Source organism: Semicossyphus pulcher, unplaced genomic scaffold (assembly GCF_022749685.1).
Source record: "Semicossyphus pulcher isolate SPU_LCO1_2020_fin unplaced genomic scaffold, fSemPul1.0.p SCAF_8, whole genome shotgun sequence".
NCBI classification, from domain to species: Eukaryota; Metazoa; Chordata; class Actinopteri; order Labriformes; family Labridae; genus Semicossyphus; species Semicossyphus pulcher.
The window spans coordinates 23,079,851-23,091,966 of record NW_027211759.1 but is presented as its reverse complement, the minus strand read 5'-3'; the positions used below and the strand labels follow the sequence as shown (position 1 = coordinate 23,091,966).

At 39.6% G+C, this 12,116-nt stretch overlaps 1 protein-coding gene across 1 annotated transcript in view; it reads left to right on the top strand.

Annotated features, from left to right (window-relative positions):
• Window positions 1-4,656: 4,656 nt before the first annotated feature.
• Window positions 4,657-12,116, top strand: part of LOC138613395 (anoctamin-1-like) — a 33,599-nt gene continuing 26,139 nt past the window's right edge. The window contains exon 1 of the mRNA XM_069687061.1: window positions 4,657-4,982. Coding sequence (XP_069543162.1) covers window positions 4,878-4,982 — 105 coding nt within the window. The 5' untranslated portion in view covers window positions 4,657-4,877. The remainder of the gene's footprint in view (window positions 4,983-12,116) is intronic.

Here is a 12,116-nt window from a genome sequence, read left to right as displayed (position 1 = left end):
TGGGCACCCTGACCGGTCTGAGCCTTGGCCGCCCATGACCCTCTCGCCGGTTCGCTGGTTTTCCTTTCTTAGACCCCTGACCACTGCAGACCGGGAACACCACGTAAGGGCTGCAGTTTTTGAGATGCTCGGACCCAGTTGTCTAGCCATCACAATTTGGCCCTTGTCAAAGTGTTGTGATCTCCGAGTTGTATATGTTATAAATAATCTATCCTCTGGAAATCAGCATTGGAGTGGGAGAAGAAGGTCAACTGCTCTGCAGATAGGATGAATTTGAATACTTTCTTTCATACGATGACTCCAGCTTCATCTTTTTTGTGGGCTTTGTGAAGCCTAGGGTGGGGTGCAGCTGTACATTCCCGTCCCGTCCACAAATACTTCTATTGCAAACAAATATTTCTTGAATATGAATTGGTTCTGTGTTCGTGTTGGTCTATAAACATTTAGTAATGTCAATTGCCTAGAATGGAGAGTCCCTTTCACAAGGACATTATGTCCCTCCTTCATGTGGAGAGCTGGAAAGCCAATATGTTTGAAATCAGAAACGCAGCTCCTCTGGTATGTCCCGGGGCAAAAGAGGAGTGTAACATGTTTCTATTTCCTAACTTCTTCAGTCTTTTATTGTCAGTTTGTATGTTATTATTAGTGTACTGTACAGTTACTGTATGTTATTTCTAGGTAGGCCTAACGCAGGGGAAGCCTCCTTTTGTTTAGGACTTACTCACACTACAGGAGGATCGGGTTGCAGTGGTGATAGATTTGACATTATTTTCATATTCTGTTGTGTGTACATGTTTGAGATTAAAGAGAAGGATATGTGTGAAGCTTCTTCTCATGTGCGTAACGCATCCGGTTTTTAAATTGGCTCTCTCTCAGTTTGGCACATTCGTGTCAGCTGTCTCCCAAGAGACGTTCTGCAGCCTCTCTATGTGGAGCCCGGCCCTTGTCTTCCTTGCTTTCTGTGATCAAGCCCTTCTTCTGTAAATCCTCCATTGCTTCTTGCTGCTCCATAGATGTTTGTGCAACTATCCAATTATAGGTGATTTTGCGGGAGATCCTACTCTTGTAACTGTTTAGTTTTCTTTTACTTTATTTATGAATCTCCGCTGGGAAGACCTGGTGAAAGTGCACTCTATTTCTACTCAAGCGAGGTGGCTTAAGCCCTTTACCTTGGGCGTGCTTTGACACCTGTCAGCTTGTTCACTTGGATGTGTTAGCCTCTTTAACCTTGATGCTATATTCCTTGGTGTCCAGCACCCGTCGGTTCACTTCCTTCACTCTTTCCACTGTCTCTTTCTGATCCGTAGCAGTTTCATTTACCTTGCGATTGACATCTTTGCTGATGCTTACCAATCCTTTTTCATGTCTCAGGAAAAGGTGTCGTTAAGCTTCATCAACGCTGGTGCTAGCCTGTGGACTAACCATAGCCTTGTGTTCTTGAAAAGTCTTGGTTTTCCTCGAAAGTTTTTTCACTCTTTTCTGGTCTCTGAGATCATTTGCCACTAGATCTCTGAAGCGTTTCCCTTTCCATATTTAATGGAAGTGACTAAACTAAAGCTTTCTTGTATAAAGTTAAGTTTATTTAAATATAATTTATCTCACTACACAAATGATATTCCCTTGATGTCTTGAATGGAGCCTCAATAAACAATGTTGATGTAGTACCAAGAGTTAGAGGTTATGTCCAAACAAGAAGAAGAGAAACGTATTCATGCTTTCATTTCAGCAGTGTGGATTACTTTTACTGTCTCTTGTCTGGTCCACCCGAAGAGACCACCAAACAACTTCAGCTCATTCAGGACGAGTCCTCACGAGAACAAAGAGAACCGATCACATTACTTGTGCTCTTAAATCTTTACACCGTCATTCAGTTTACTTAGAGTACAGATTTGAAAGTGCTGCTGCAAGTTTATACATCTCCTAATTATGTCCGACCAGCATACTTTTCTGATCTCCTTGAAGAGTTTAAATCCATTAGAGCTGTGAGATCTTTTGGAAGCAGTCGTCAAGAAGAACTTTGACTAAGAACCAAACAGGGTGAAGCTGCTTGAAGATACCATCCTGATGATATCAAATTTGCTCCAACATCGGCCCATAGACATGCAGTATAATGGTCAAAGCCAGGGTGACATCATTTGTTAGTTTGAGGCCTTGATCAAGTCGCCGTCTTGGTTTTTTGGAGCCAGAAGTGACCGTATTTGCCAAGAGGCTGGAGCTAGGGTGGAGCGAGGGGTTAGCACACTCTAAATAATCAGCTAACACTAGGGCTAGACAATTTTAAGTGCCCATGCTAGCGACTTGTAATCCACAGGAATCGCTGCCCTTATCTCCAGTTTTTATTTAAATAGGACCATAAAATGAACACCAGTATGTAATCAAGACTTGAAACATGCAGTTGAAACCAGAAACTCATTTGGAAAAGCTTTACTGAGGTAATAATCCAACAACAATTTTCAACTTGCTTTCTCATAGACCTCTATAGAATCGGGACGTCTTTCTGTAACCACTGGAGTCACCCCCTGCTGGCCATTTGAGGAATGCAGGTTCAAGGCACTTGTTGGCTTTACTTTGCAAAACAGAAGACTACATCCACGTCTCCATACCTAAGTCTTGTGCTTTTGATTAATCGTTTTCCCTCCTGCAATTTTATTGCTTGTGTTGCATTTGAGACAAATTACAACTTAATATATTGGATTTAAACATGGCAATAGCAGTAGCTGTTAAATCTGGCACAAACATCCACTTGGACTCAAGTATGAAACGATTAGATTTTAGGGGTCAAAGGTTATGGTAACAGTGATCTTTCAAAACAACCACTTCTTAAAGCAACTTTAAGGAACTTTTGTTTAGTGTCGTCTTGGCGACCCCTGTGGACAAAGCAGTACCTCTTCTCTCTTTGCTGAAATTGATGAAAAACATTTCATCCTGCTGTCTTTTTTTTTCTGTCTAATGCATTCAGTGTTGGGGGTAACGTGTTACAAAACTGTTAGATCCGTTACTCAGATTACTTTTTTGTTGTAACGATAATGTAACGTGCTACTTCTGCAAGTCAAGTAATCTGTTACTGGAAAATAAATTGCTATATTTATATTTTTCCTTTTGTAACCACAAAAGGAAAAAGAAATCCTAGAAGCACTGTTTCTGTTTCTCTTCTTCTTCATGGCGATTAGCTGCGTACCAGCTGAAGGTAAACACAGTTGTGTCAGTGCGCATGTGTAGCGAGCTAATTCAACTAGCTAGACGGCAGGAGGGGACAGAATTCTTTGTGGGAATTTTCACATTGTTTTTAATTTCTGGGAGAAAGGAACAACAACAACATGACGGTGAAATGTAAGTTGTGCCTGGAGGATAAGTGCTCGTAAGTTATAAAGAGCTCAACTTCAAATGTGAAGAAGCATCTGCAGCTAAACACAGCTCTGCAACGCTGATGGGACTAAGAGTGTTGTATTCTTTTCTTTGAAACAGCTGTGCCTAATACCGTATACCTCTGCCCAGTTCACTGTCAGATTGTTAGCATAATAAAGAGCTGTAAAGGTTATATTGTGTTTGTCATTCCTGTTATTAGGCTGCAGAGTTACAGATTATGGGCTGTAAACGAGGCTTTGCAGTGACAGTAGAGTCAATACATTCAAAGATAGATGTACAGCAGGCTACACATTGTCCTGACAATATAACCAACATGTGTAATGAGTTGGAAAGGGGTTTTAATTTTTGGTAACGCAAAAGTAATCTAATCAGCGTGCTGTAAATTACTTTAATTTACACATATCCAGTGGCAGCGGTTACAGACATTACATTCATTAGATAAAGTCAGTCTTCTCACTGATGGCCTGGTTTATTTTTTTATAGGTCACACATGAGCATCCTTTAAGTCTGTTTCATAACCAGCTAAAAAACTCCTCACATGAGGAGTTATGACGAAATTTAAACATGTCTAATAGGATAAAATGGTAAAGTGATGACTTCAAAGAGATGTCAAAGGTCAACTTCACTGTTACATTAAAATGCCCTAGCCACAACTCCTGACCTATTCCCGTGAACTCTGGAACCCATATGAAATACTGTTTGAAATATGCTTTATAAATAAAGCCGCCCTGCTCTGCTCACATCCCTGTGTGACCAGTAAAGGCCTCACAGCCATCGGCCACTATCAGAGCCAAGTTCCACCGATAAGGATAGTTTTCAAAACGTCATATTGGCGCCTCTGGTGTGTGTACTGGATCATGAGTATGTTCAGACCAGAGCATTTATTAATTCACTCTGCAGCTTGATATCATGTAGTGTACGCACACAAGCGTACACACATTTGGGCTTCTTTTGCCACATGAGAATGTTGTTTGGAATGTTTTCAGTTCGTAAGCGGAGCCATGTTGTCATTTCTTTGACATGTAATGCATGAACTTTGACCTTGCTGTGATTTGTAGCCTCCAGCAGGGAGTGGGAGGGAGAAACAGGGAGAGAGAAATGTTGGGTGTGTATTGGGGTGGTTGATCTCGTAGTGATTACAGCGGCGTAGAGACAGACAGAGTGAGGGAGGGCACCTTGTGTTCATCAGAGTTTTATCGTTGTCTAAGTTTAGATCTTGGCTCACAGACGGCTTCTCAAGTAACAAGGCTGCAGGCTCACTTCAGCGACTCCACACTGAGACAGAAACAGAGCTCCACGCAGAGCATGAAAGGGAGATGAGAAAAGGCACAAGAAAGAGGCAAGTCACAGGAAAATAAGAGGAGAGGAAGGAGACACTGTCATATAATGAGACATTTCAAACAGGAGACACAGATGTAGAGAGAGGAAGAGCGCAGATTGGACTACTCTGTTTGGAAACACATTTTACCACATCAGTTTATCTCTGCTGTTTTACCTGCTGGGACTGGACAATGACAGAGGAAGCAGAGGCGGGAGTCGACCTCTCTCCAACCTTTGAGTCTGAGCAACAGGCTCCTCATTTTCTCCAAGACGTCATCTTCCATGGCAAGTTTAAGGTGAGTTTCTCCACAGGAGACAAACAGAACCTCTGACTTAAAGCTGTAAGACTGTCTATAGATACTTGTTAGAAGCATCGCAAAGTATGTTGTGACTTTAGCTATAAGTATTGAAAAAATAAAGATTCCCTTTTCATCAAGTCCAGACTGTGTTAAGCTGACAGCTAACAATTGATTTCCATATTTACAATAGTACATAAAGTATACTTGACATAACGTTATTCAAAGCCTCTTAAACCTCCAGTTATGTCAGTCAATAGAGTTTCACATACCGCACAGAACTGTCTTTTGAATTGTAGTGGAGATCTAAAAGTTTCAAAAGAGTCATGTCAAGCTGAATCTTGGACAAATATGTATAAAACGACACACAATATTTGAGATACATCTTTCCATGTGACGGCAGGGTGCAGCTTCTAAAAACAAACAAGCAAACAAAAAAAGCTGCTTAAATGTTTCAATAGACTCAAGACCGTCAGTGCTTTATAAAAAACATTAAGACTGTACAATACAAACAAAACAAAACAATGGCACCCAGCAAGTCAGAAGTATTTCTACTGAAGAAGAAGTTGTTATATCTCTATCCCACCTAATCTGCAAAGGTTATACAAGTAAAAGTAGGGAAATTGTCATAAAGATTTTATATGTTTTTGTATGAAATTTTCCTCAATAAACAGACAAAACATTCTAAAACAATTCTTAAAGCCCCCCTCCAGTGAAAATCAAGTGTTTAACCTCGTAAACATCTCCATGTGGTGTTCTTCATGTGCTACAAGACATATCAGGGACAACATCAGCAGTCATCTCCATGGCTGGGCCTGTCTGCTTTTAAACTGCAGTGTGGGGACAGGCTGAACAAAACGTTTTCAGATTGGCAGGTTTGAGACGTCACAAACCTAAGGAGCCAATCCCGTTAATGGATGGGGCGACGCTATGCATATCATTATGTGCAACCTATGGCAACCACTTTGGCGATGCACGATCCAGCTGTAACCGTCATCGTCATTTTTGCAAACTCACTCCTGACTACTAACGTTACCGTTACTACTAATTACTACATTTCAAGCTAGCTATGTTTCTTTTTTTTAATTATTTTTTTGGCCTTTCATGCCTTTATTGAGAGAGGACAGTGGATAGTGTTGGAAACAGGGGAAGAGAGTGGGGGATGACACACGGCAAAGGGCCGAGGGCGGGAGTTGAGTCTGGGGCCGCAGCTTAGAGGACCACAGCCCCTGTACATGGCCACTGATTTAACTGCTGAGCTAAACTGGTGCCGCTAAGTTTCAACAAGTTGCCACTAAACGATGGCAGAGACGTGTTTTGTTTTCAGCTATAATTTTACGAAAGGAGAAACGTAATGCACAGTAGGCGGGACTATGCAGATTCATGAATTTTTAATGAGGGAGAAGGAGAAGATGCTTTGGGAGGATTTTTACAAGGTAATTTCACGTATGTCAGAGAAAAAACATATCAGACACAATTAATTATTTCAAGCAGAGCATTTTATATGTCTTAAAACATGACTTGAGCTGGTCTTAAATAAGGAAAGAATATAGAGAATTTTTCTTAACCTTCCAGCAGTTATTTAAAGTATGTACATTTTTTAGTTTGTGAGATCTGCTCATTTTTATGAGGTGAGTTCAAATGTGTGTTGAAAGTTTCATCCATGATATAAACACAGTGCTGCCTACACTGGTATTGGTGCTTATTGTCATTTCTGTATGCATCTTGATATATCTAAACACTGTTGATGACCTGCAGCTGTGCTCCATTGCTGCTGCCTTTATCTATGAGCAAGATCAAAACAAAGTTCATTCCACTTATTGACAGGAGAGTTCACACTGCTGTTAACATATGACTCTTCTCTGGTGGTCTGGGAAGCAGAGACCTCATTAAACAAGAGCAGGATTAGAACAAAGAGGAAGGAAGGGACCAAGTGCATCTTTCATGACACATCTGTACACACAAACTAAGAATTCTCCGATGATTCATTAATGTTTCCGGTATACTTGTAAGGAAACAGAACCTTCAAGAACCAAGGATCCCTTGTAACTCATATCTTACAATCAGGGGTTAAATCTGGATTTGTTGTGTGGGAGGGGGTCTGTGGTTTCAGGGTTGCACATGTGTGAGTAACAGACCTTTCTGGTCAGTGATTGTATTGGTGGGGAGTCAGTTAGCATGTGACATTTTCAATGCCCAGTTGAATAATCTGCCTAAAACAATTTTTATAATAAAGAGGTGCACACTAAAACACTAATCAGAGCAAATCTAGATACTGTTGGCAGTACAAAACTACAGCCAAATTCCCTTGTTGGCTAGATCGGTGGCTAACGTACTATGCTGTCTGAAAATTGTAAATGTAAAGTTAAAAAATGATTAGCTAAATGGAGATAGGAGTATAAAAGCTTAATAACCTAAAATTACTGAAACATTGTTCCTATAAGAGGCCAGAAACCACAAGCTAGTTTCATGTCTCTAATATTCTGCTAATAGCACAATTGCTACCTGCTAGCTTGCGTTGCAGTTTAACTGGAACTAGAGCTTGCAAGCTAGCTTAAGTACCAGTATGCTACCAAAGATTGGAGGCAACTGGCCACAAATCATTTTGTGTTTTAGTATCAGTTTGTAAAATCCAAAACGTTTTAAGCAGAATCTTAGCCTAGTTTAAATATTTAACTTTATTTTGGCCTATTTTCTCAAATGCTACAATTCTACAAGTCAGAGAAAAGTGTAAAATACACTGTTGAATATGCGCAAAGTGAAGCGTCCTCTGTTGACATAGAAGAGTGATGCCCATGTTCCACAGCCCTGGCCCAATTTAACCCCTTGGAGCTGTTAAATATCTGACTGTGGTATCTGGTATTTGCAGTTTAATGTCCTCCCGTGGCAGGTGTATCTCCTAAGTGTCTCTATGATCAGTTTCTTCTTCTGATCTTATAGTGGGCCTGACAGCTGACAGACGTTGTTAGGCTGCCCATTTTAAACTGCTATTTTCACTTACAAATGTGATATACACGAGGATTGGTTTCAGCAGTAAACATGCCACTTATTAAGTGCATGCATGTGGGCTCTGTTTATCCAGGAACGTTACACTAATGCTCATCTGTCCAGCGATCAATCTGTCCAAAGACATTTTCTTGGTCAGGTTGCTCAAAAAGCTGGTGTGGAATGTCTTTTTACATTCATGGACTTATTTATTGATAACAGGGGAATTTAGCTTGTTTTTTTTTAAACCTCAGGCCTATTTATACATATTTGAGGCCTAAATAACCAGTCTCATAACCCATCCTATCGTCTGACAACTACACTGCTTCTGGGGAGCAGCCAATTTTTTCAGGGGCTCCAGTTTAGCCAGCTGTTATTTGAATAAACAAAAAAGGAGCCAAGACTTCCTTTTCTGTGCGCTGGTCATTATCATGAGTCCAACTAGCAACTAGAGACAAGAGAATGGAGTTAGAGTGGAGAGGTGACGTTAAAGACATGATTTTTATAGGCACTTAGATATTCATTATAGAGATTCATTTCCCGCTTGATAGTCATTAGATGATAGCTGAGGGGATCTGGGATGCATAAGGGCTGATGTGGTCTGCCTCTTTTGCTTTCCAAAGAACTCAAACCAGAAAACTTCCAACACAAAAAATGTGTCCCTCCCCTACTTATTCTGCATTGATATGCAGACTTCTATTTATGGATATACTTTTTGACTATCCATCCATCCATTATCTACACCGCTTATCCTGTTTATGGTCACAGGGGGGCTGGAGCTGATCAGTCACAGGGCTGACATTTAGAGAGAGACAACCTTTCATGCTATCATCTACAGGCAATTTAGATTAACTGAGCATGTCTTATACTGTGGGAGGAAGAGTTCCCGGAGGGAACCCCCGCAGGATTTAAACCACGAACCTTAGCTTTGAGTCAGCTCTAACCACTGCACCACAGTGCACCCCTACTTGATGACTAATCCGAATTGCTCCAGTAGATAGCTTTAGCCAAAAGTTGCCAAACAAGCTGTAATGGCTGCAGTGTTATCAAAGTAGGTCCACTTGAAGTGTTTTTGTCCCTAATGCGCTCAGATTGTTATTTTACAACAATATTACAGAAAGGACAAAAACCACTCCTTTCACAGCCACCAGACCCCATTAAAGTGTAATTTTACTTTTCAGAGTCAGGGAGTTGCTGCTGCCTCAATCACAAAGTATTTAAGGGTTACTGTTTGACTGTTATTTTGAATGGTTTGTTTGGATCCAACACAATATGTTTGTAACTCTCAATATCACAAACTAACTAACCAGTCAAGGCTGTGGTAGACGAGGAACTCCTGTGTTCGACAAGGTTAAGTTACTGTTCCTGTTAATTGAGTCTGGTGGCTTTGAAAAGATGTAAGTTTTTACTTTCTCTAGGGTCTATCACTATAGGGACCTTTTCTGTACTGCTGACTGACCCTTACAACAAAAAGACAGTCAGTGGCCAAAACAAGCACTCCAAGTGGACGTACTTTGATGGGACACATTTACCCTTTTTGTATCATCACCTGTTTAGTCCCCCAAATCTGTTAATACAGGGCCCAGGTTTAAAAGTACCAGAATTCTTCTTTATGTTTAGAGCTTAGGTAACATAATCCAGGTATTTTGCTATACGTGAACTGGATCCAAAATGGAACTAGCTATCCAAACTCGATGCCACCTAACACTGGGAAACTGATCTTCTCGTGTAGAATGGGTGGAGTTCCCCTTTAAACATTGGTGCATGCGCTCTGTGTAGCTTGATCTGAAGACACCTTCCGTCTCATCTGCAGCCAGACTTTATGAATAGACTCCATGAGGAGAAATACTGTAATAAGCTGAGGTCATGACAGAGCTCATAATTCACACACTATTTATATCTTCTACAGAAATTACTCAGAAGCGCCACCGTGGGCATAGCAGCTGCCACCTCTACTAATACCAAACTGCCCCCGAGCTCCTGAAATCATTCATTCATCGTGTCTCATCCAAATTACTGGAATGAAGTCAGGTTGTAATAGTACACTAAGTTGGATTGCACAATGATACAGTGTTCATTAAAGAGTCTCAGTTCATTCATCACTCCTTGATTTAAATAGAAGTGATTTCATGCACTGATATAAAAAACAGCTTAAGACCATTCACGCCTCACTATTTCAACACCATTGCTGAGCACCGATGCAGGGAGCAGTTTGTCCTTTAAGAGGCTATAGTCAGAAAGCGGGGCTGAATCCAAACATCTGGACTTCTCAACACTTACACTTCGCACAGATTTCACTTTGAAAATGACCAGTAATCCATGCACATATGTATAGGCAATCTTTGAAAATGAAATTTGATAATAACAACCAAATATCAACAATAATACATAGGCTGAACACTTTGATTGGTTTGATTTAATCCACAAAGATTTGTAAATCTTGGCGTGAATCCATCTGTGTTGTAAGGATGCACAAAAGATTTGTCATTACAGTTTGTTTCTGCTGCCCCCAAGTGGAAAAAAATGATTTATTGCAGGATTCACTGCTGTAACAATAACCCTCCCCAATAATAACCATAACCATGTCGGCCATGTGCAGATTGTATGGAAACTAAGTTTAAAAAATATTGTCTAATGTTAATGCTAATGTCTAATGCAGGATTGTAGTTATATGAACACAAACTAAAATTAAAAATATTTGGGATTATCTTTTTACCATAAAAATAAAAATGTATTTTGTCAGTTTAGATTATGGTTAACCTGCTCTACATGTAAAGTTTCAAAGGATAAACGATTTATTCATTAAGGTGTATCCCAGTCCCCAACAGTATGTGGTATTGCTACAAAGCAGAGAGTTTGTACACTGTCAGTGGATCTCTACAGTCTGCTATAAAAGGGAAGTAGGGCCTTGTAGAAGGTAACAACACCTGTAATCATGTTAACTGCATCAAAGACTTCAACAGCCGTGTCCTTAAAATATGTTTAACACAAAAATTAAAAACGTATGATGAAAATTAAAATTTCGTCTGTGGAACAAACTAAAACTGTCAATCAAAGGTGCGAAAACACATGGTTAATAAAAAGGCGTTGTGTGAACTAATGCATGACTTTATTCTGCCTGCCATCAATGGTAGCAATTATTTTAAATGATAAAAAGCGTATTTGACAAGTGTATCATAAAAACACCAAACTAATCTGAACAAAGATATGCGACTGTTTGTATGTACTCTGTATTATGCTGAAATCAGCAGGAAGAGTTTGAGAAAAGTCCCAGAATTACGTTTTTAAGGCCATGTGTAGAATTTGAACCCCGTTTGATATCCTACTGAAGTCTTGTTAAATTCAGTTGGTGATAGGAGAGCATTCACAACATTTAGTTTTCTTTCTCTGCGTGTTCATTAATAATTATTCTTTTGCAAAGTATGTTTGGAAAACATATTTCAACATATTTCAAAATAAAAGGTTTGCTGGACTATTTTAAAGTTATTTTATTTTCATTGGTAAATACAAGTAGAAAAGTGTTTGTTGTTGTAATGAAAGCATGTTTTAATGTTGTCTAATGAAGGCATTTACGTTTCCTTCTAGATGAGATTTTAGTTTCTTCAAGCACTCTGAACAGAAGGTTGCTGCATACAGCATATTTATTGTTAGAAGGTTAACATTACTTTCATGTCTTTTTTTTGGCTGGCACTAACTACTGCATGAAAAAACAAAACATGAATCCTTTCAGTCCTTTTATAAACATTCTTTGCACTTTAGCCTCTTGTGGCTGAAATAAGGATTACAACAACAAACACAAAACAACAAAACTCATTAAACTAAAAGACATTTTCACCTGTCCTGAAGTCATGAACACATGAGAGAAAACACTTTATGTCAAACTAAGAAAATAAATCAAATTAATTTTTTCCTCTTACTTGCCTCTGGACTTCTGGACAAGTGAAACCAACCAATCGCTGTTTGGCATCCACGTAGGATAGCTCAATTAATCAACTATTTCCTCCATTATTTAGCCTTTAAATTGGTGTGGTAATTGTGGTTCTATATCGTCTGCTAACTCAGGTCAAAAGATATTCATTGTAAAACACACTTGGATCGCTTATATCTATTAAAAAAAGAAAACTCTAAATCCTGAAACCCTGAAACATG